The following is a 25,253-nucleotide window of genomic DNA, read 5'->3' as shown; positions in this document are numbered from 1 at the left end:
CTTCAGGCACTGCCTCCACTTCCAGCTCTGTCTTTGCTCCAGACTGCTCTCTTCTGCCCTTAGCACTGGGCATTATAGCAACACAGGCAATAATGGTGTATCGCCAATGGGTGTACAAGCATGTGCCTACACAGCAGGCTAAGTATTACATTATTGCACGTATACAGTGGGTGCATAGATTAGAATCAGGTGAGGATCCTGGCCATGGAACTTACATTTTCCCTACGTAGCTTGAGTCCTGCTAAAGCTTTGAACCAGTAAAATTACATCTTCTCTCCCACATCTTGAAATCCAGCCAGAGAAGAATTCTCTATTTTTAAAAGTTGTTGTGATTAGATTGGACCCACCCACATAATCCAAGGTAATCTCATTTTCAGGTCTGCAGCCTTAATTGATTTGCCAAGTCTGTCTTCCAAGTACAGTAACGTGTTTGCAGATTCTGAGGATTAGGACATGGGCTTCTGGGGAGGGAGCATCATTCTGCCTGCACAACATGCCTGGCCTCCTTCTCCAGCTTAGCCTTCAAATTCCAGCTCATATGTCACTTCCTCCCTGCGCACGGCCCAGGTTCCCACTTCCAGGAAGTATGAATTACAGTCTTTCTGCTTTCCTCAACCCTTTAACCACACTTTCAGCTTTATCATGTTGTTTTCTTTACTATTAGTGCATTGCCTCCACCATAAGGCTGCAGATATTTTGAGGACAAAAATGATGATTTATACATCTGTGTCTGCCCACTGCCAAGCTCAAGCCTGGCATGTTGGGAGTGCTTAGTTTCTTTGACAGAACATGTGGTTGCCACCTATATTCTAGAACATCCCATTTCCATGACCTCTTACCTCTTCATCTTCCCACCTTTCCCTGTCTTTCCCTTCTGTCTCCTTCCCCCTTCTCCACAACCCCTTGGACTGTGCATATGCCTCTGTCTGCACTCCCAAAGAAAATGGATCAGAGTGTTGAGATTCCATCTCAGATTTTATTTGGCCAGTATTTGATATCATCCCAAACTTACTATAATTCAAGTGATAGAGAATCAGGATCTACAAACATCTGTTAGGTAAGCAGTCCCTGTCTTCTCATTTGAAATATTATTCTCACCCGTCCTGTGATAGGTCTGACCATTCCCCTGATTTAGATGAGGAAGGAGTCATGGAGAGGTCATGAGTTTGCCTCAGATCCTAAGATGCCCAGTAAGTGGGGAGTGGACTCTCTGGATCTCAGCCCCCAGGTCCTGGGCCTGTGGCTCCCTCCTCCATCCGCATTGCCTCAACTCGTCTTATTTTCACATTATCCCCTCTGCCTCCATGGAGGCCCCACCCAGGGGCCCCTCTTGTCCTCTTTGTCAACATGTCAGGCAAGGGTCCCCACAGGGACATTCAGCTCTCCTGGCCTTTGCCTTCTCTGCACTCAGTAGTGGGTTCTGTGAAACGCCGGGGAAATCATGGGTATCAGGGCAGACTTCACCGGAACCGAGAGGCATGCATGTGATCTGGGTAGTGGCTGCTCAGTCTCCCCAGAGAAGCCCTGGATGTGACCTGGAGCATTCTGGGTACAGAAAAGACGCATCCCAGGGAGTGGGGAGAAAGAACAGAAGTGGGCAAGGGAGCAGATTTTACCTTAAGATATTAGGCAGTGAGCTCTTGTTTGGAGTAGAGAGAGAGAACTGGGCCTTGGGTCTGTCATAAAAGATTTATTCACATTTAAATTCTAACCCTCCTCTGTAATAGGCAACTGTGCAAGTTTTTTTTTTTTCAACATCAGTAAAATATTGCCAGGATTTTTAAGCCATTTTCTTTTAATTTAGTTCAACTGCCTTTGACCTTAATGTGCAGATTGAGTCCTCATCTATGTAGCTTGCTGCATTTTTGAGGAATTGTACTATCTTGCCTTTCACCCCATTCAGAGACATGTTACTGCAGTGTTAATGCTTACTCTCCTCCTCTCAAAGGATGTAGCATTAACATTTAAAATTGGCCTTGGAAGTTGCATTAGCTGGTGTGTATATCATAAAAGGGAGTTAGATTGCTCTGTTGTTTTTTAAAAACTTGTGTGTACAGTTCTGCCAGAAGTAAGAGGAAAGCCTTCTTTCTGGTAAACATAGAACCAACCCTATTGATTAAACTGGGGTTAAGGAGAGAACAGAGACCAGGACTCTATACATTCGATACTTTGTGACACCGTGTCTAAACAACTTCGTGACACCGTGTCTAAACTGCTTTCTCCTCGCTGTATATGTGCATTTTTATCTGCAGCCCTCTGGTGTGGGCATGTCCTGAGGGGACAGCAGAGGACTGATTGTTAGATGTGGTTTGTCACTAACTAGTTGTATATGGCCTGGGTTCAGGGGCACACAACTTATTAGTGACAGACCCAGAATTAGGTTTTCTTGTATGTGATTTGTAGGGGTTGGACCAGACAAGGGTCTTGAATAGTTCTTGTCGCAAACTTTTATTTCCCTGCCTTTTTTTCTCTTTTCCTTTGAATCCATCTCTGCTTTGGAATGAATATAGTCAATCTGGAATCTGTGTGATCATGTGCATGACACTCAGTTATCTTGCTTTGTAAACACTTTTTTGAGGTTATAGCCAACTTTAGTCATTGACCCAGCATCACTGGTGCTCCTGGCTCAGGAACTAAGACTGCTTTTGCATATGAAGCAAAGGTGCCCACAGGCCAGGAGAGTGTGGCTGGGTGTGCAGACTCTCAGTGGCCCTGAGTGTTTCTGTTCCTGCTACCTGGGACACTTCTGTAGGCAGGACCACACACACATGGGTGACACGAAGCCAGCGTGCTGGCCTTCCCAAGGAACAGGGAGCCTTTGGTGAGCCTAGACATTCAAGGAACTCAGTCACACTGAAAGGACGAAAAATGGTTTCTTGAAAGAAATGGCAGCGTTAGCATGAACTTGGGTGGTGGTGGGGAACTGCACAAGGGGCAGCGCCGGCTGGAGCTGAGAGGGCGGAGTTCTGACCTTTGCATTCCTGACTGTTCCCAGAGCCTTAGAGAGGACGTCACCCTGTATGCTGGGTTCTAAATCTTTTTCTCCTCTTCCTTCATGTTTGAGATTTTTGTCTCTTGCCATCTAGCACCTCAGAACATGCCCACATTCTTGAGCAAACATAATCTCCTAATTACTACATTATAATCTGGCTCTTTGGAGTCAGACAGAACTCATTTTGAACTCCAGCTCTCTCACTGGCGTGGTTTTTAACCAATTCCTTAGGTTCTTCCTTCATAAGGAGGAAGAAATGCTGATCGTGAGGATGGATTTTACTAAATGCTTATTTGATGTAAGGACTTGCGGTAAGCAAAGCACAGAGATTTCCATTTAATTCATTTTTAAAAAAATCTGTGTTGTAGCAGACGCCATTCTTTTCATCTTACAGATGAAGACATTTCCAGTTTGCTAAGCTTTAAGCAGTTTATCCAAAGCTGCCCAAGTAATGACAAAGCTGGGACTGAAAGCCTTTCAGAACCTGAGCCCTGGGTTGTTAGGGTTGTTTCCTAGGGCTGATGTAACAAAGAACCGCAAATGGGGTGGCTTAAGTAACGCAAGTGCGTCCTCTTTCTGTTCTGGAAGCTACAAGTCTGAAATCCAGATGTGAGCACAGCTGAGGTCCTTCGAGGCCCAGAGGGAAGCTCCGTCCCTGCCCCTTGCAGCCCTCAGTGTTTGCTGGCGACCTTGGTGTCCTTGCCTTGCTGATGTATCCCTCCCATCCTCCCCACACGCCTGTCGCCTTCGTTATCTGTGTCCCCCTTTCCCTCCTCTTACCAGGACACCAGTCCTGTTGGATTAGGGACCCACTCTACCTACTCCGGTCTGGCCTCATCTTACCTAATTACATCTGCAAATAACCCTCTTTCCAGAGTAGGTCCCATACTGGGGGCCTGGAGGTTAGGACTTGAAGACACCCTTTCAGGAAAACAACTCAACCCATATCATTTATTACAGTGTTGAAACAGATGTCTTCAGGCTTGTTGTGGGGCAGAAATGAAGAAATAAAACAAAATATCTGGCACTTAGGAAATGCTAGTTTTTCCAGTAAGATTATTTTAGGAGGTGATGCCTTAATCCAAGGTAAATATTGAAAAGGTGAGAATTGGGGGTGAGGTGGCTGGCCATTGAGGAGCCATTTGGGGGGCATGGAGCCTTCCGGGTCACCTTAAAATGCAGTTATACCAGGAAGGTGATGATTTATTTGGTTTTCTCTTTCATTTCATTAATTGAAGACACTGTAACTATTGACTTGCAAGCCCATTCCTCCTGTCTTTTTCCGCAGTTTTCTTTGTAACTTAAAAAAGAAAAACAAGATGTGAGCACTTTTCTTCTAGCATACGATGAAATGGAAATGTCGGCCTTCCCAATGTGGGAGACACAGAAAAGCTAAGGACAGTCTGGGCCGTATTAAGAGCACTGCCATTGTCAGGAAATGGGCCAAGAACAAAAGAGAATCCAAAAAAGATGTCACCTGAGTTTCTAAATGACCACGAAGGAGGGAAATAGTCCATTGCATTAATTCTTAGATTTTTGTCCCCCCCATTCAATGTCCCAAGTCCCTCTGCTCCTTTCTCTTCTAAACCCCATGATTTCCTTCTCTCCTGTCCCCTCCTCCCTGCCTTGCCAATTTTGTCGCTTTTGATTCTTTAGATTGTGCATCACAAACTCTCAAAGACTCAGTGACAATGGCAAATCCCTAAGTAAAAGTTCTCGATTGCAGGAAACAAACTGGGCTAAATCTACAAGCCTTTTGAGTAAGCAGAGGAAAGGACATGCTGGGAATACCCAGGCTTATGTTGACCCCTCAGTGTGATAGGGAGTTATCTTGGGGTGGAGAGAATGCTAAGTTTGTTTCTTCTATCAGTCCTGGTAATTTGCCCGGAGACTGGCAATCGAGGCGTCTGTGGAGCATCAACTTGATGGCTGTTTGAGTAGTTTCTCCATGCAAGGCATGTGCTAACTAACCACTGGGAAGTTCACATACTTAGTATGTCAGCACAACTTCCGTAAAGTCCAAGACTTGAATGCACAGTGGTTTCCACAGCCTCCTCAGTGTACCAGCTCAGGACAGCATGAGGCAGGAGGTACATGTGGAGGTCAGGATTCACTGTTGAGGGGACATTCTTTAGGTTCATGTCACAGGGGCTTGGGTAACATTAGAGACTCCATGAATCACCATACAGTTTGAAGAAATTGTAAAATATTAAAGGGTAGAATCAGGCTGTAAATTAATTTCAACTGGCTGGAATAATCGGTCTCATCGAGCAAGATTTGCTTTTAAGAAGGAGTGTATTCTATCAGTGTAGGTCCAAAGAAAACTGTTAACTGCCAAGTCCAGGCATGGAGGTGGAGGGCCAGAGGAAGGAGTAGGACCAGTAATAGATCTAATAAGGTAGGCTTTGGTTCAGAAGATAACTTAAATGGGACCCAGGCATCAGCTTAGATATTCCTACCAGTGCAGGTTTTTAGAAACCCATTAAGACCTGTGCAAACATAATTTTCTCCCCAAATCTGTATACTCTCTCTTGCATGGTCCCAGACAATTTGCTTAGGAGGCTTTTTTGCTCATAGAGAACTTTACTGAAGGTTTGGGAAGATGAAGATTTAAACCACAGCACTTAAAAAAACACTTAAAGTTCAGTGTTGCATATATATATTTATTTTTAACTGTTCGTAAGTCACTTCCACAATTCACATTTTCCAGTACCCTGCCCAGATGCCCAGCATTGTCCTCCTCCCTGTCCCCACCCCACACCGCCCTTTCCTCTCTCTCTTACACACAGAGCTGTCTGGTTGTGCTTTTCCTTGTCTCACCTTCCTTGGGCAAGGGGCTTCTCAAGTGTCCCCGTCATTTGGGCTGCTGTAACAAGGATGCCATAGACTGTGTGGCCTATAGGAAGTCCAGGATAAAGGTGCCGGCCAGTCCAGTGTCTTCGGAGGTCTTGCTTCCTGGTTCACAGATGGCCATTTGCTTGCTGTTGCTTACATGCAGAAGGGATGAGGGAACTTTCTGGGGTCTCTTTATGGGGACACTAATTTCATTCATGAGGATACCACCCTCATGACTTAATTCCCTCTCTAAAAGGTCTCAGCTCCTCATACCCTCACTGTCACATTGGTGATTAGGTTTCAGCATATGAATTTTGGGGGGATATGGGTATTCAGTACATAGCATCAAGATTTGCCTGAGTAAACATTTTTATCTCCCTATCGGAATCTCTGGTCCTAGCTACTAAGCACCCGTTGTTTTACCCCAACATTTGCAAGTTGAGTGATGTGAAAATGCAGTGAGTTGACTCAGAGCCAGCTCGCTCATGCCAGGCCAGGGAATGCTTATACCCTCCCTGGGGGGAGCACCCACCTGAAGCCTGGTAGCAGTGTGTCCCAGGCCCCCACTATATGGTGGGGCCTGTGTCATTTCAGAACTGACCATTAATTCTGACAAGACTATTATTCTCTGATTAGAAGAATGGCCAGTGATTGTGTGGGATGGATTTTAAAGCCACTTGCTGGGGGCCACTGTTATGTTGATTTGGATTACTCATTTAACAATTATGTGTTGAGCCTTCCCATGTGTCTTTTATGGTGCTAAGAATGAAATAATAGGGAAAAATAAGATGGCACACTGTTTTTAATGGAAATAAGAATGTTGCTGCTATTGACAATGTTCTTGTCTCCCCCAATTCATATGTTAAACCCTATTTCTCATTATGCTGTTTAGAGGTGGGGCCTTTGGGAGGTAACTAGGTGGTGAGGGTGGAGCTCACATGAATGGGGTTAGTGCCCTTATAAAAGATACCCCATGTGAGGACACAGCAGAAAGACGGTCCCTGTGGCCTGGGAAATGGATCTTCCCCAGACAGCTAACCTGCCAGTACACTGATCTTGGGCTGCCTTCCCCCAGAATTGTGAGAAATCAACTTCTGTTGTCGAGAAATGACCCAGTCAACAGGACGTTGTTGCAGTAGCCTGAAAGGACTACAGCAGACACCGTATTGCAAAGGAAGTGTCCAAGGGTGTCTTTCACGGAAGACCTGTGGTGGGTATTTGGTGGGAAAGAAACATGGTGGGTGCCTCCGCTTACTCCATGGAAGGGTCCAGGCTCATGTGAATTGAGATGGTGTTCACTGCAGGTGTGTGTGTCCAGACTCCCCTCTCCCTCCCGCAGGGTCAAGGCCACACCGACTAACGCCCCCCAGCGTCTGGTGTTCTGCTTGCACTCTGCCCGGTGGCTGTGAGTGATCATGCATTCAGATTGTATAATTGTCGCGACTGCTCACACTCAGCCTGCAGGCTCTGTAAGAATTGCACCTCTGGGATTTCCTTGGAGCAAGAATTTTGAACATATTAATAGAGTGGAAAATGACAGGATCCCTTGGGGAGAAGTCCCCTTCTCCCCCTCTAAAAAGCGTGGCATAGGCAGCCTCTTGATAGCACAATTCCCAGAGGAAGGTGTTTGAAGAATTTTGGATTAAATGTGTGTGGTGAGGCAAAATGACCAACAGGACTAGGAAGTCGTCCCTTCGCTTCAGGTAAGCAAAGTACAACTAAAAAGCTCCTCTGTGGGTTCCTGGAATGTTACAGATGGTGTTCTTTGATTGGCAGGAAGAGAGGCTGGAGTCTGGGGTGGGGAGATGGCTTTTTAAGGCCATATCAGTCAGGCTTCAGTGAAGACATCTCCCTAAGTGTTTTAGCAGGGCAGGGTTTGATCAGCAGGCTTAGGTGCTCACAGACTTTTTGGCTGGGCTGGAGTCACGGTTCTAGGCTCTGCCCCAGCACTGGCCCCCTCACGGTGAACTAAAGGACTGTAGGTGAGGGCCCCTCCCTTCCATGACCTCTTCCTAGGCTGTGGCAATTTTATATTGAAAATAAGTATTATTTTTCTTAAAGGGCCCTCCTCATAATGAAAGTAAGTATCAGTCCAGCAACGTACAGATTGGTCCCTGTCCCAGGGCAGTAAGGATCAGCAGCCCTGCCCCGACCCCTGGCCCTGCCAGTAGAGTTAGGAGCTTAAGATCTTTCTCCTCAATCACTGGGATGTGGGAGTGGAGTAGCCAGAATTGTGCAGTGTCCTGTCCTACTGCAAATACTGGCCCTTGGTGCTCAGGAAAAGGAATGGACTCTGAGAAGCTGCCTAAAGAACACTCCATGACCTTTCTGTGACCTTGCTTTCCAGAAGAGGATGGCAGAGCAGAAAAACAGCTGGATTTTCTCCTCCTTGTACAGTATGAAATGCTCCCCTAAGGCAAGAGCAGTACTAAATAGAATAGTGACCCCAGCTCAGTACTGGTTGGATTTTGCAAGGCCTGTCATTCTCCATCTGTTCATGTCCTAGAGTGGCCAACTTGGTGGCTTTAAACAACAGAATGTATGGTCTCACAGTTCTTGAGCCGAGAAGTCTGGAGTCACCCGGCTGAAATCAAGGCATGTGCAGGGCTTTGCTCACGCCTGAGCCACTCGGGGACGGTCTCCTCCTTGCCGCCTCCAGCTCCGCGGAGCTGCCCGCTGTCCCTTGGCTTGTGGCCGCAACACCCCCATCTCTGCCTCCTTGGGCATAGGGCTTTCTCCCAGTCTGTGGATCAGGTATCCCTCAGGCTCCCACTTACAGTGAAACATGATGAAATTTAGAGCCCACCCAGATAATCCAAGATAATCCCCGATCTCAAAATCCTTGGTGTGCTCACATCTGAAAGTTCTTTTTCACAGTAAGGCAATGCTGACAGGTAACAGAGATGAGGGCCTGCTATTTGGTGGCCACCATTTAGCCTGCTGCACTGTTCTTTGACTTGGAATCTTCGTGCCTTGTATTTAATGAGTATCTCTTGTAAAAGCTTAAACTTGTCCTTTAAAAAAAACCAAACCTGATAGTCTCTGTCTTTTAATTGACATGCTTAACTCATTTACATTCAGCAGAATTGCTGATGTATTTAGGCTTAAACTAACCATCTTACTAAGTTGTTTTAAATTCGTCCTACTGTTTTTTTCCTCCTTTCCTTTCCTGAATTCTTCTGGATGAGTAAAATACTTTTTATTGTCCATTGCATGTCCTTATATAATGTGTGTGCTTTTAGATAGTGCACTTGCATCCAGAATCTCGGTGGCAAAGGTAAAGCACGGGAGGTAGTAGAGAGAGTAATTCTGCATTACAACCCACATAGTGAGTTAACAGGGGAGCGATGGTTTTCCCTGTGGTCAGGACAGTATGAGCCACTCTGTGTTCACAGCATTTCCACAATGGAGCCTGTAGCTCTGAGGGGATGGCTGGATGGATATGAGCCCAGGCATTGAGCTTGACACTAAGTAAACATAAGCACCCTCATACCTTTATATTTTTATAGCACTTCAGTAGTTTGCTGAGTTGCTTGATCTGAGGAAATGATAATGTGGCTTCTGTTCTGATTTTGGCTAGATGCCAGAAAGTCTAATAAGGTGATTAATGGGAAGAGAGAACACAAATCCATAAAAGAAAAAAGAAACTTGAAAATATTTTCAATCATGAGGTGATGTGAGCAAGGACTGATGAAAGATCTAGGCTTCTGCTTTGATGGGGATGGAAACACTTTCTTTATCGTGTCTTTGATTAGTTCTGCCTCCATTTGGGATGGGAACGTATGTCCACAATTTAGAATTACATTTAATTTTGCTGTAAAGCAGGGAGTGGTGGAATCAGCTCTGTGCTTGGTTCTGTTTCAAGGCAGTTTGGCACAGAAAACTACAGCCTGAAATGGGACGTCTCATTGTGATTCCTCATGTGATAGCAACAGAGACTGAATAGATAATTTGTCTTAAAATACAATCCAGAATGGGAGTGAACGTGGAGACAGTTGCTGCCGCCCAGAGAGCAAATGGGCTTCTGAAACAGCCTAATGATCTATGCAAAAATGCATCGGTGGTCCTCACTGGCCCTGGCATTTCCTGTGGTGAGCGTTAGTTAAGCCTTTCTCAGGATGGTACCCATTTAAGTAGGCTTCCAAGGACAGTTGTGGAATACAGCCTGCCCAGACCCTCTCCTTTTGGGATTCTCAATGAGGAGATTTTCCCAGAATCAGCACATGAGTCTCTCTTTACTTTCAGTTTGAACATTTGGGGCACATGTCCCAGAATTTAATGTTGTTCGGAGATCTCCCAGATTTATCTCATTGGTAGTAGTGATTTTGTGTTCCAATTAGTTGTCACGATTTAGGAAGAAGTTGCTGGAAGTAGAAAGAATTTATATGACACCTCCTGGAACATTAGTTGGAGAGATACTCTTAGCCAAGATGCATTTCCAGTAACCTACTCCTATTCTCTATACTGTATGATGAAGAAGCCACCTTTCAGAGGGGACTAAGTGGCATATTTGTGGCCAGTGAACTGTAAGAACTCTTGGAGAAGGGTTTCATTTACTGAGTAAAAAGACAGAGCCTCAGGAAGAGGTCTGTAGCTTTTTCGTTTTTATTGCTTAGAGCATAGCCCAGGGCTGCAGCAGCCACTTTGTGACTGTGAGGATGAAAGTCACACATCAAGGCATTGGCCAAGCTGAAGAAGAAAAAGATCCCAGGTTCTTAACGTCATCCTTGCCCAGCTTCAACAAGCTCTCACTGACTGCCTACAAACTTTGTTTCTTAAGAAGTATAAATTCATATGCATTAGTTGAGTTTTCTGTTGCGTGCATCCAAATGAAATACTGTTTGTAACAGTTTGCTGACTATTTTAAACAGCTTTTTCCAGATGCTTCCTCTCTCATGTGGCTGCCCCCTCAGGGATATAACCCTCACCCATTTGTCGTCCACACTGCCACACACAGAGGCCTAACAAACCAATCCCAGACCCCTAACATCCCAATGTTTAATTTTTTTAAACATTTTTATGTGTCAGGCATACGTTATTTAATTTATGTAATCCATTAGAAAAATACTAGGGAAAGTACAGTGCATTTAAGATTAAGGAGTTTGTGTAATCCCCTGTAGGCCTGAAAAATTGGAAGTTGGATTTTTTTTTTTTTGTAATTTTTAGTTTGAAATTTTGAAACATACACACATGGATACACCTTTAACTTCCCTTCACTGCTACCTAAGTCCAACCACTTACATTTTGCTGTGTTTCTTTATCACATAATTCTATCGCCACTTGGGTGCTGAGATCTCCTGTGTGCCACTTCCCATAGCTGGGTAGAATCCTGTGTTAGTAAGTATTAATGAATTTTTAAGAAGGATTTATGGGCAGCTCTGCCAGTTCCCTTCCAGAGATACAGTCTGGGACTACTATAAATATGAGACTGTGGAGCTTGGTGAATATTTAGACCTCTGTCCCTACCCCACCGTTTGTAAGGGACCTTCTAGAGCCCTGTTCTTAAAACGTGGTCTTTCCTGAGCAGGATCAGCAGTGAGAACTGGCTTGAGATATAGATTCTCAGGTTCCATTGCAGTGCTTCTAAGTCAGAGCTCCTGGATTTGGGCAGAGAACCTGCCTTTAAACAAGCCTTCTGTGGAGTTGTGATGCTCGTCAACATTTGAGAACCAGTAGTCTCTGAAAGTCAGCTGTGCAGTGCCAGGTGGTGGTGGTTGAAACCTTGTATTACACATTCTTACAATTCGTCGTCTTTGAGATACACTACATGTGATTTTTTTTCCCCTAAAAATACCAAGAGGCACAGTTTGTGACCACAATAAGAAAAAAAACATGCAGTCGCACTGGGGCAAGTGGCTCTGTTGTAGACCAGCAAATAGTTGGGTCTTCTTAGATGCTGATTACCTTCCTTAGTGTAACTGATCTGGTTGCTTCCATAAAATGCAAAGCAGCAGACTTGGCAAATGAATATTCAAGCTTCTCGCTGTACACTCCTGGCGAGCTGGGAACATGTGTTGCAGTCCTCTCCTGACAGGGCAGTTTAGGGGAATTCTTGCTTATATATCATTTGTCTTTCTCACTTTTGAGTGTCTTTCCAAAACAAATGAGGAACTAAACTGTGTGTAATTCTAGGATTCCATAATATTTATGTTCCAGTTCTTTAAATGTCAGAAACTTTGGTCTGGAAGCTTTTGTTCAAAATAAGTATATACCTCCCAGTGATTCATGTAAGTCATACTTAATGTGGAATAAGACTCTTCACATGGTGAAAATATAGAGAAGAGAGGAAGCATGATCTTTGAGAAAGATTTATGAGCAGTTCTACCAAGTTTCCTTTAGGGCGATAGACATGATTTTGTCCAGATATGCAACCTCTGAGGTTTAGTTTGACCTGTATTCTAGTTTTGGCCATTCAAGAGAGAAGGCAGGAGGCCAGTAATACCAGGATGAGATGGATGAGTGGGTCAGGGTTGGTGGGACCAGCAACCTGAGTTTGCCTGGGATTGAGGGCATCCCAGGTGCCTAGATTTCCATTGCTAAAACAGGAAAGTACCAGTCAGGCAAAACTGGGACAGTTGCTCACCCTTGACACTGTCAACTGCATAACAATAGATGGCTCCTAGATCTTTGGTTCTCCATGTTTGGTTCTTGCTGTGGACATGAGGGGCCCCCCCAGCAGCCAGAATATCAGATCACAATTTTTTAGGCATCACCAGGTACAAGCACAGGATTCACGTTTCTAAGTGGAACCTTGGAGAACATTAGGCTAATCCAACCAAGGTCTCAAGCTTACAGAGGCACAACATTCTCTCTCCCATGGACAGGAGCTGTAGCTCTCACGGTTCATGGATTCTTGATCCTCAGAGTGGGCAGAACGAACACTAGAGGCGGAAGGGATCCAAGGAGTCTGTGTAATTTGACCTAGTGGCTTTGTTTGTCTTCTCTAAGTACATGCACATTCCTTCCAGCCCCTCATACAGAGCTTCTGGGATGCCTTAGAAATGAGAGCTTTATTTTGACTGGCAGGGTCTAAATGAAAGCCTTGGCATTACCACGGGCTAACAGGAAGACTGGTGAACTCGCCTTAATTCGGCTACTTCTCAGTTTGCTCCTCTGTCAAATGAGAAGAGAACCACCCATCTCACAGAGGCGCAGACCTAATTAAATGAGATAGTGGATATGATGGACTTTGCTGACTCTGAAGTCACCTAGAAGAGTATAGCTCAGCCATTAATCTAAGAGGCACAGTAATCATGTCTTGTCTAGATGGTGTAGTAGGAAGGTTGGGATCTTAGCTGATTACTGTGTGAATGTTTTGTGTGCCCGAAGGCACTTGAGGTAGTCATCATCTGTGATAGGTGGAGCACAATCATGATTGGCCCATGCATGCCCTTATGTTTAAAAAATAAAATATAATGAGCACTTATTAACCTGCACACAGCCCACTTCTACCTTATTCATTCCCATTTCCCCTTATAGGTAGTCATGATCCTCAATTTTAGAGTTTTCTGAGTCTTGCTTCTTTTACCCAGTGTTATGTTAAGATCTACCTGAGTGATTTCACTGCTGCCTAATGTTCCATTGTATGACCACACTGTGGTTTATTTGTCCATTTCTCTGCCAACGTGCCCTGGAGTATCTACAGGTTTTTGTAACTGTGAACAGAGCTACAGTAAACATCCTGGGGCACCTGTGAAAAGGTGCTTCTTGGGTCAGTGTTAAGCAGTAGGGCTGCTGGGTCATAGGAACCCAAATGCTCACCTTCATTAAATGGAAATTGTTTGCCCAAATGGTAGAGCCAGTTAATACTCAAACCAGCGTCAGATGAGGTCCCTCATTTTACTCTCGTCTTTCCAACAATGCCGGTTGAATGGGGTGGGGTGTCAAATGCTGTCTCTTTGTGGTCTCTGTTTGCTTTTCCCTGATTACTAATGAATTGAGCATCTGTTCATTGGCTGGGGGTTGGCAGAGCAGACTTACCCCACCATGGAGATTGGAAGGGTGGAGAACAGACGCAAGCATCAGGTTCTAAGCACACATCAGGAGAGGGCATGAGAAAGCACATTTTACACATGGATAATTTATGGGGAAAATGGCAAGGAAGAAATGATCTAGCAACAGTACTTGGTGGAGGGGGTGAGGGGCTTCAGCCCGTTGGGGCCTAACTTCTCTTGTTTACATGAGGTGGCAGCCGAGGCAGCGCTGGATACCTTAGGTGTTAATTGTGCTGATGGCAAAGAAGTGGCTCTTCTGCCCCACTTGGACCGCAGCCGTCCCACCTCCAACACTATTTGGATCATTGTTCAGACTTGGTTAACATTCTGGATGAAGTGTGGACAGAGTGGCCTGATTGGAGCTTGAATTCGTGTCCTGTTCCTATTATAAAGACTGAGTGATTTCACTGCTGCTGAATGTTCCATTGTATGGGACATGAGGGACCCCAGGATGGAGGTGTGGATGCCTGTGGTCGCCGTGGAGCTCAGCACCCCCCCTCAGTGTTCCCAGTGTGATCTGGGGCCTTCCTGCTGAGGCATCTCCCTGGTGTGTCCCTTCTTCCTTCAGATGAAAGGGTTCCTGACCCAGCCATGTATATCAAGTTCCTGCTTGACTTGCTAAGACAGCTTGTTCATCTTCTGCTGAAAAGCAGCCCCACCTGACAGTAGTGGCTCTCACTCTCCTTTGCTGTGAGGATGGGGGTAAAATGCTCATCTCTCCTTTCTCTCCCTGCTGATTACCTGAGACTTGTCTGTCCTCAAGACCCGTCTCCAGGCCCTCCTGACCCAGAGCCTGCCCCTCACAGGCTCCCACAGCCCTCCTTCCACGTTCTCCAGCTCTGTGACTTCATCCATCCCATCTTTCCTTGACTGCTTCCATTACACGTATTCATGGAGTGCCTGTTCGCTGTCAGGCTCTCTTCCGCATGCCAGGATATTACAGTGAGCAAAGCGAGGAATATGTCAGATCTAGATCTTACCGCAGAAGGGGATTGACAAGAACAAACACATCACTAGGGTCAGATAATAGTAAGTGTTATAAAAGAAGACAGTAAAGCAGGTGAAAGGATTCTGTGTGGCATGGGCTGGAGGCCTGCCCTGCTAGATATGGCCTTCCAGAAAAGACGTCTGACATGGGGAGGTTTAAGAAGAAACTGGAAATAGGTGAGGAACTTTGCAGAGAAAGAGAGAGAGTGTTCGGCAAGGAATAGAGGTGGACTGTGCTGAGTGCATGTGGGGGACAGCCAGGAGACCTGGGCTTGGGAGGGTGTGGGTGTGCGCCATGCTGCCTGCCTTTGATAATGCTCCCCAGTGATCCTGCCTCGGGGCTGCAGACATGCTTTAACTTAGCTGCTGTCTTGGGGATGGGTTTTGTGGAAGATGGGACTGTATTTCGAGGATTAAGTAGGTGCAGGTATAGAATGTATACTTTGTGGCACATATGATATGCATAAGGTGTACAATGCATATAAACTACAGTGTGTATAAGTAACACCTTGTGCAGAGTGCTGTGGGGGCTTTAGCTTGTGTCCTCATCGTTATCCCCATCACTGTCACTCCCTGTCTCCCCTGAGCATCCGGGGCCAGAGCAAAGGTCTTTCCCATCCTAAATGGAATGGCTACTCTTCCTCTGCCCTCTTGCTTGCACATTTGAGTAAGTGGGCAAGGCTCTTAGGTAACTTTGTAAAAGAAATTCCTCCTCCTTCACTGTCCAGAGGGCAGCCGGGCTTGCCCATTGTGCTGTTTTACAGATTCTGTTTCCATGTCTGGAATGAGGAAGCACTGCACACCTAATTTTATTTTTAAGACAGACTGTAACACCGTGATGGGGCTGATGCTGGTAGTGGTAGTAGCGGTGGTTTTAGCAGGTAACTGGCCGTGCAGGTTAACCGAGCGCTGAACAGTGTTTTAAGCCTTTGCATGGAGCTTCTCTCTTAATCCTCCTGACGCCGAGGCAGGTAGTGGTAGTAAGGTGTCCAGTTGAGGAAATGGTTTTCAGAATGTTGCTGTGACATCCCAACCAACACCTAAGGGTGGGAGCGCATTGCAGGGCAGGCTCTGCACTAGGTTCTTTGGCTTTGCAGTGTGAATCATCCAGAACTCCTTCCTGCTGTGATGTGCATTTTCTCCCCCATCGTCTATTATTTGAAGGGTAGTTAAGGGATAGGAGAATCTGGGAGACATAGTTTTTCTCAGTCTGACATTGAAATGAGTTTTGCAGTGTTTGTACACATACTGCCTGGGCCAAGGGAACCTGGGGGTGGTGGATGCGACAGGGTGGGAACTAGGTGTGGGGCTTATTAATCACAGTAGAAAATCAGTCATAGATCTGCACTGGGTCAGTTAAATCCACTTAAATGGCTTTTGGGGTCTGGCCCTGATATCACCCTCTGCAAATAGACCCTGTGTTTTGCCCCTGACACCCAAGCTGCTGTGAGTTGATCCATGAGCGTATTTCCTACTTTTGAATCTCAGGAACCCCATGTCTTGACCTTGCCTTCAATCTGGTCACCATATTTGTTTGTAAACAAAGACAAATGCCCTAAAGTAGTTCATCTTTCTTTCTTCTGTCATTTGGTAAAGTTTTGCAAAGATGTTTATCTTTTCACCACCTTGCCCCCAGACGACTGTTTATTTAAAGCTGGTATTTCTGCTTTATATTTTCTTCCCTCTGGCACTTCTGCTATTTTTGATAGGTAACTTGCTGAGTAAATATCTGAGGGTTGTCAGGTCTCAACTTCAATTATAGAGAAAATGCATGGGCTTTACAATACCTCCTTTTTATGAGAGACTTCAGCACCTTGGACTTCCACTGTGATTTCAGACAGAGCTTTAATTGTGAGCTAAGGCTTCTTCCTTTAACAAGTTTGGTTATTCATGTCACCCCTTCGTTTAAGATTTTATGAAACAAACTGTAACTAAAAGGGGATAAACAACTAAAAGTATTTATTGCAGGAAATAAAAAAGTTAACCAAAGTGTTTTATTGATACATTCTTGGACAATCTCACAGAATTGAAAGAGGATGGAAAGGGGGAGTTTTTCAGCAAGGGTGTCTTTCCACTAAATTGGCACATAAGCAGCAAGATTAACGAAAGTACTTATTACAAACAGTAAAAAACACACATGCTTTTTTGTTAAAGTCCTTATCACACCGGTCAGTCATAGGGGGGCATGAACAAAACCTCAAGACGTGAAAAATCCATATTCTTTCTCTTCAAATAGCTTCATCATTATTAAAATTATTGCAAAATATCCATATACCCTAGTTAAAATAACAAAAGAGAACACAAATACAAATATTGAACATAAATTAACATATACTGTAAAATACATTACTGGCATGCATTCCAAAGAATCAAAACCTCTATTCAGTTCAGCCAGTACCTTCCTTCCATGTGACCTATCACATTCCATACTTCCACCGCACAGTTTTTGGTCTTTAAATATCTTTTTTTTTTGTCTTAAAAAAAATAACATGATTTGCAGTGCTACTATAATCATAATTATACAGTCATGTACATCTGTGGTTTTAATTTTTGTTTTAGTCTGCCAAGACCTTTTAAAAATTTTAATCATTTTAAAATTTCCCCAAATATTCCGCTGTCTGAGAGAATAGGGCTCCGTGGACACAGGGCATTCAAAAACAATGAACCGAGGTACAACATTGGATGGCGAAGTGCAAAAGTCCTCACAAACTGTACAGAAAATTTCAAACCCTTGCAGCCTGGGAGTACAGACGTAGAAAGACAGGTCAGCCCCCAAACGGTCACGGTGGCTCGTTGGTTCATTCTAAAGAGCCTGTGTGGGACTTGAGTCTCAACACTCCCTTTGGGAGGGAAGGTCCAGAATTGCAGCCGAGTTGGCAGTGCTGATGCCAGTGGCTTATTAAGCCCGAGATAAAGGAAGGGTGTTTCATAAAGCAGCTGTGTAGGACACGTGGATCCTCTAACACTGGTCTCCCGGCCGGGGATGCTCCTCCGGTGATGGGCAGCGGGCAGGACCAAAAGAGGCCTATGCCAGGTTGGGTGACGAGATAACTGAGGGTCTTTCTCCTCCATGGGTCCATGGAATGGAACAGGTTAGATAACCAGGTTATTATAACTGACATACTTCTTTTTTGCAGCAGGGCCTGAAAAGAAATGTGAGAGTCAGTTGCAGCAGGGACCCTATTTGCAAAGGTAGAAACAGAGTTAGATCTGTGATGACATGGGTGCAAAGTCAGGATGGGAAAGGGTACCACTTAGGAACATGCCAATCACTTTGGATTCCTCTGAGATTTGTCCTCTAAGATGGGCAGTGCCCAGCAGTTCTCATGCCATCTGGCTTCTCCCATGAGCAATTCCCATGTCTCCAACCTCTTCCTTTACGCCTGTGATGTTAGTATATTCATCAGCAGATGTCATGCTTTTTAATTAACCAGCTCTAAGCTTAACGGCCCACCCACACACTGAGGCATATTTTGTTGTGTGCTCTCCCAGACCTTCTCATAAATGGCCTCTGCTTGGGAAAGGGCTGTCGCGGTTCATTGGAATTAATTTAGGTTGACTACAGATTAGGTCAACCAGAGTGCCTTCTCCAGTTCTGATTCATAGGATCAAATTACCATAGATTGACTTTTATAGTATTTTCATCAGCAAGTTGTAAATGGTAATTTGCAGAACTATTTCCGTCAAGGTTTGAAACTCCTTAAATTTGCCAGTAGTCTTAACACACACAGTCTACATTTGTTATCCTTAAATGCAGAATAAATTATTTTTCTATTTGGTACAATGATTTCAAGACTCCCCTTTACTCACTTACCTATTCATTCATTTATTCATTTATTAATTCAGCAGATATGTATCGATTGCCTACCATATGCTAGACATGGGCTAGACCTCAATGAGCAGCTGAAGAGCAAATCAGACCCTTTCCTATCTTCATGCTGGAAACAAAGACACCAAAATCCCAAGGTATGACTCTGCTTTATGATCTAGTTATCAGTACCAAGTAATACAATCACTGTGATGTGACATGTTCCTGATTCATTGTCTTAGTTTTTGCATTAGCCTCGGTGGATACAAAGTAGCTGTCATGTAGGTGGCATTTACCAATGGCTCATTTTACTTACTGTTCTGAGATACCAAATAGTATTGTTCATTTAACAAAAACAAGTAGCAAAAATTCTTCCAGAACTGGTAAGTAGAAATTCCTGTGTGAATTTGGGGGAATGGACAAGCCATAATAACATCCTAAGAGAGTCTGTATCTGAACTTTGAGTAACATAGCCAGTATGTTACAGATGCATATATGCTTGTGCATGCTATACAAAAGGAGTGATTTTATTTTCTGTATTAAAAATTTGGCCTCAATAATAGCCCAGTAAAGTTCCCATTGTTACCATACCACCATTGTCTTCAACAACATGCTTGGTGAAAACTTTCTAAAGATATTTCTTTACTCCAGAGCCTATTTGCAGTGTTGTAGCTAGAAAACTCCAGCTGAGAGTTGCAAGAAATTGTCACAGCATGTGGTGCCAAATGCCAACATAGTAATTATCCTCAGGACAAAGGGGGGAGAAATCACACCAGAAGTTTATACAGATCTAAATATCTGAGACCACCTCTTCCGTGTGATTAATTAAGATTGTTTTCCATATAAGCATAACTGTTTAGTGAAAAAAGCAAAACATGTTTGAAATCCCTCAAGCAGGTCACCTTAAGACACCGATTACTCAGGGAGTGTTCACCAAAAGTTAAATCAGTAAGTTAGCAAATACCATCTTCACCCTGTAAAGCTGAACATGGGTTTGCATTACACTATAATCAAAGTGAGGTTGTGTTTTTAAAAATTGGAAGCAATAATGATAATAGAAATTCATTGCTTGGCTGGCCGCCTTCTTGTGTCCTCAAGTTACCTTGAGAAGAGGGCCATCTAACCCCATTTTACACAGGAAGGTTTAGGGTTCAAGCACCCAAGCAGCATTCCAAAATCAGGCTGGTGTTTGAATGTGTACGTTCCCCTCCATATGACAGTCAGGAGGTCAGGCTGCATTTGGACTCAACTAACTCAGGTTCTGATAAAGCTGTGTTACTCATGGTGTGACCTAGGTCAGTCCAATAACTCTGAACTACTCTGAGTCTTTGTAAAATGGGTAGAATAATTGTCACCCTGTAGGCTGTGAATGGCATGAATGTATGAAATACCCTAGTTTCTGTATTTGATAATGTATAAATGTATTTTTCAATTACAAAACTCTATACAAACAATTAACCTTAGTGCATGCTGTCTCTGCAGATAGCTCAGGAACATTGCAGAATGACAGAGGAGTTCCATGGTCCTAGTTTGTGTACTTTACAGAGCAGTGCCCAGAGTATTATAATGTTTATTTTTAAACCATGCCAGCCTTGTGAGTAAACAGTACAAGTGCCTGCGGTATCTGATAAGCCCACTTATTTGAATAGCGATGTAGTTTATAGCCTAAGAAAGAAAAATACTTAACTCAAAATAGGTGTGTGGTAAACCTATTTTTTTAGTTTTTAGTTTAAACTAAGTTTTTAGTTTAAAGTAGCTAGAATCTTTCCTCTTATAAAGTTACAGATTTTAAGCAGCAATAGGAGTATGTGGTTTGGTCTCTATTGATTTTTTAGAAGGCATCTGTAGCGTAGTTCTCAAAGCAAGCATCTTGAAGAGTTGATGGAACTTTGGCCAAGCTGGCTTTTCTACAAAACCATTCTAAGCAGTATCTGTGTTTCTCCTTTCCACCCACTACCACTCCCTTGCCAGCCATAACTCACACTCATTTATTTATAAATATTTCAGCTGGGAGGGAGGCTTCATAATAGGGGTTGTAGTTATTCAAACAAAAAGAAATGCAATTAACCCTGGACTGTCATGGGGACTGAGGTGCTGGCAGTCAAAGATGTGCTTCTGACTCGCTGAATTAACTGCCATTAGCCTACTGTTGACCTGAAGCCTTACTGATAAAATAAAAAGTCATGTAACACATATTTTGGGTGTTATATGTATCATATACTGTATTCTTACAATTAAGTAAGCTAGAGGAAAAAAATATGTTTTCATCAACTTGTCACACATTTCCAAAAGTTTTCCCAATTTATTTATTGGAAAAAATCTGCATCCAAGTGCACCTGTGCAGTTTAAATCTATGTTGTTCAAGGGTGAGCTGTACTTTTAGTGATGACTTTTGTGGTCAATGGCCTGCTTCCTGCCTGTTCATTTCATCAGTGAATTGTCCTTAACCTATCACTTAATGGCAAAAGAGTATGTTACGTTCAATTATTAGTTCTCATTCTGATTTCCAAATGGCTAGTAAACATCCCTTTTATGTTTTAAAAAAAGTACTTCTTTTTGTAATGATTTCTCCTAAGTCTTTTATTCTTAATTGACTGTCACCTAGGAGTAGCACATTACTCAACCAAGAACATGTATAACCCAAAACAAGAATGAAAAACATGACTACAGAAAAGGAGGCACTCACAGTTAGGCAAGTTCAACTCTGGCCTAAAAGGGTGGAGACTTATCTGCACCTCCTGTGCCCCAGCTCCGGTTCTGTCACGACCGTCGCCAGAGGGACGCCCGGCAGCCCTCATGTCAGTTAGCTCGGCTTCTTGATGCAAAGCGCTTGGTGGTGGTGAAGATCAGCCAGTTAAAGAAGTCAGGATTCCAGGCCACCATTCATTCTAATCTAATTGCCAAAGCTCCAAAAATTTGAATTTCTCTCCTAATCTGACCATCCATCTAAGAAAATATTATTTAATACCTACTAAATGCCACTCACGCTAATACATGCTAACCTTGCAAAGCAGTTTGGAAGTGTCCAAGCCCTTTGTTCACTTCTCATTCATTGTATATTCAGATTATTGAAGACATTTACAAAGGCTGCTATCATCAGCATGTGTCATCAGCAAGTGGTTGGCCTTTCTTTTGCATTTTTCCATTTAACATGATGAGGATAAGATATGTAATCACAGGCCAGAGTCATCCTGAGGAGGACCCCAGAGGTTTTGAATGAGGGAGGCCTGCAAATGGATGATGGAGCATCGAAGCTGCTAGGACCAGCCTGCCTTATTTGCAGCTAATAGTGATCCCATTTGAGAGAACAGAGAAGCAGCAGCCTAGAAAACCATTAAGAAAACTGTGCCAACTACTTGCCCCCACTTTTATCAGAAAAAAAGATAATGAGCCAGATGTGGTCCCTGTTGTTAGGAAATGTGTGTTATGGTGAGGAAGATGATTACAGTGCCCATGACAGGTGCTTACAGATATTTCTCAAGGGCTGGATGGGGAGGTTTTGTACTAAGCCTGGGAAGGCTTCTCAGGGAGGCATTTGGTGTGGGTAGATGGTGAAGAATGAGAGAACGGAGGAAGGAGGCAGAGCGATATAAAAAATATACCAACAGGGTGCGTGAGAAGGGGTGTCGGAGAGTCTGGAACTGAATGCTGGCAGGCGAGGAGGGGCCAGATAATTACTTCAGTTTGTATGCATGCTGCCATTCTAAATTCAAGGTTGGAAACAGAGGCGTGAGCAAGGCACAATTCTCCGGTGATTTCGCTTCCTAACGGAGGCCCCTGTAAATGGCCGTGCCTGTTAAGTCAAGGCTGTGGTATTTGAGACTCCCTGGGGAGCTGCCGCTGGTTTTGAAGCAGCACCTTCACTCTTGCTATTCCCTCCCTGCAGTGCGAACCACCTTCTCTCTTTAATTGGCTATGTCCGCTTTCTTACTCCAGTTGAAGTTTCCAGAAGTCACCTACCTGCTCCCCTTCCTGGCCTGTCCAGACCAGTTAGGCTCCCTGCTCACTCTCTCACGGCCTCTCTGCTTTTCCTTTGCCAACCATACTTAGCACAACCAGGGTACATCACTTACTCCTCATGCATGTCCCCAGCTTTAGCACGGGAAGTGTCAGGGTGGAAGAGACTGCTTACTCTAGTGCCTTGAGAGTGTGACAAAGTCTGTGCTCAGGATTTATTGGCTGTATTGCTGCCGAGGGCTTCTCTCTCTAGTCACTGTCAGCTCTGGGAGGGTCTCAGGAGAGAAACAGAGCACAAGATAATACATGGGACTTCTGGGCTTTGCGATCTTTTTTCTTTTTTCTGTGCCAAACCCCACCCCTCCCCCTGCCCCTTGGTACTATTGTATGTAACGCTAATCATTTGTATAACTCCTCGAATTTCATTTGTAACTTTTAAACCACAGTATTCTTTTCTTCTTTCCCCTTTATAGCATCTGGGGGTGGGGAGGGGTGCAAAAGAGCCTGGCTGAAATTGAGGAAGCAATTCTCAATTCTTCCATGAAAGCAGTCAATAAGCATTCTAGTGTTTCTTTAAAAATATCTACTTTGTACTTTAAGATGTACAACATCAAGCAGAGGTCTACAGGGTTCTTAGAAGATATATTTGAAGCAAATTGACTGAGTCTGTTTTGAAACATCTTTAAGGTTCGTTGAGTTAAAATCTGGGTAATTTGGATGAGACTGTATGTTTTGCCTTGGAAAAACAAAGATGCACTAAATTACTGCATCAAAGATTTCTACTTTTTCAAAGATGTGCTTTGCCTGGACATTAAAAGGCTTTTCTGTATATTGCAATTTCAGTATACTACAGATGCGAGCATTCTGGAGCATATTATGGATGCAGTGCAGTAGTGCATGTAAGATTGTAGCTCTGCGTCATCAAAGTCTGTCTTAAGGATAATGTAACAAATAAGGCAGTAGCACTGAAACAGTAGCAGAGTAGTATTTAGGGTCACTGGATGAGAAGCCTTGGCTATTTTGGAATAGGAGATTGACAGACCATTCATTCGTTCTCTTATTCATTGATTCAGCTATTTATTGCTAAGAGTTCACAGTGTAGTAGTAGCTTGGTTAAAAGCTAGTGGCACAAAGGCAGGGGAATATAGTCTCTATCCTTGAATAACTCCTGGTTCAGTGCATTCAAGATCTACTTTTTCAGCACTTTCTATGTGTCTGACACTGTCCCATGCAGGGGAATATATAGCCTTGTCACAATGCACTGCAGTTGCCAATTTTATGGGGCCTACATTCTGTGGGGGATGGGGAGATAGATCATTTAAAAAAAGTAAATGCAGGCAATTCTTGTTACTTGTAATATTCTGTGAATTTTCCACAAACATGGAATTAGTGCATACTCAGCTGCTGCTCCTAAGAAAAATAGAGGGTTAGGTTCCTATGAGTCTCTGCCCACATTCAACCAGTCAAGACATAACCTTGTTTTATGTTTGTCTCTTTTTAAAGACACCTTACTGATACATATTGTTGGTTGGGTACCACTCAACTCACAGCCAACAGCAGTATCATTCCTGACTCAATGAAGCTCATCTAATACGTGCACCTTTCTTCTGGAAGGCACATCCCAGCCTTCCTGAATTAACACCAGACAGTACTTCAGCACTATGCTTGGGGGCCATTTTAAACAACAAGGTTTAAAAAAACAAATTTTTAAAATATTTAAAGAGCAAAAAAATGTGAAACATACTAAATATACTGCAAAAAAAAATCACACTTGTTTACATGTAAGAGCTAAAACAAAGCAGAACATCACCTTGTTTGACCTTAGCTTAGAATATGTGCATTGAGCAACTCAGATCTTGCTGCCCAGCTATGTCCACTTATAACTAGGAAAGCAAGTATTGGTTTTGGAGTTGAAAATCATTAAGTAGGTGAATTTGCAAATAGAGAACTTGCAAATAATTAGGATCAACACTATGTTAATGTTGAGTAACCCCAAACACTGTGAGAAAAACTGACTAAGGGGCTAGATGGGATTAGGCTGAGGCTACTGTCCTAGAAGTGGTAGCAATTGAGATTCAGAGAGGTGGTAGAGAGCAGAGATTGGAAGGAGATGAGAGAAGTTGTGAGCATGTTTTGATCCTAGAGTGAGCAGCAGGTGTAAAGCACCTGAAAGGCCACAATGGCCGGAAGAAGGAGAGTGAGCAGAAACGGCCGTGTGCATAAAGGGTCCTAACACTGGCAGGAGGTGGCATCATAAACTTGGGCATGGAGGAAGTGGTGAAAAATCTAGTCTGAGGACCTCAGAAAAGGTTCCAAAGTGGAGAGAATATAGAATTGTAGACATTTCCATGCCTGCGAAAAACAGGAGTATTTTGAAGAAAAAACTCCTGAAGAGTAGATATTGAAGAACATTGCACGTGGAGGATGCTGCGTTGGCGAAGGAACACTCCAGGGAAACGCTGCGGGTTTGGAGACATGGCAGAAAGTGGGAGGGTTTGATGGGCATGGCATTAGTGCAGAGAAAGAAGAATATACCAAACAAAGCAACTAGGGAGGTGAATCTCAGATTGCCAGAGGTATTTCATGCTCCATTTGGGTTCTGAATATTAGGATCAACTATGGAAAGTTCACCAATATTTGAAAGAAGGAGAGAGTGTTCCAACAGTAGCCTGAAGGATGG

General features: G+C 43.8%; 1 protein-coding gene and 1 long non-coding RNA gene across 6 annotated transcripts in view; one reads left to right on the top strand and one right to left on the bottom strand.

Moving 5' to 3' along the window:
- LOC140848323 (uncharacterized) overlaps positions 1-25,253 on the top strand; it is a 271,710-nt gene that overhangs the window by 167,226 nt on the left and 79,231 nt on the right. For 3 of the 4 annotated variants that reach the window (XR_012128987.1, XR_012128984.1, XR_012128985.1), the window contains exon 3: positions 18,658-18,774. This is a non-coding gene — a long non-coding RNA (uncharacterized lncRNA). Of the gene's footprint in view, positions 1-18,654; positions 18,775-25,253 lie in introns of all 4 variants that reach the window. The other variant, XR_012128986.1, reaches the window with a different exon arrangement.
- Positions 16,779-25,253, bottom strand: part of GRM7 (glutamate metabotropic receptor 7) — a 933,157-nt gene continuing 924,682 nt past the window's right edge. For both annotated transcript variants that reach the window (XM_037019391.2, XM_037019392.2), the window contains one exon: positions 16,779-17,951. Coding sequence is in view for 1 of the 2 variants with exons in the window: in XM_037019392.2 (XP_036875287.1) it covers positions 17,902-17,951 (50 nt within the window). In the remaining variant the exon portion in view is untranslated. The remainder of the gene's footprint in view (positions 17,952-25,253) is intronic.

The sequence above is a fragment of the Manis javanica genome, chromosome 3, assembly GCF_040802235.1.
Source record: "Manis javanica isolate MJ-LG chromosome 3, MJ_LKY, whole genome shotgun sequence".
NCBI lineage: Eukaryota > Metazoa > Chordata > Mammalia > Pholidota > Manidae > Manis > Manis javanica.
This window is presented reverse-complemented; position numbering and strand designations above follow the sequence as displayed.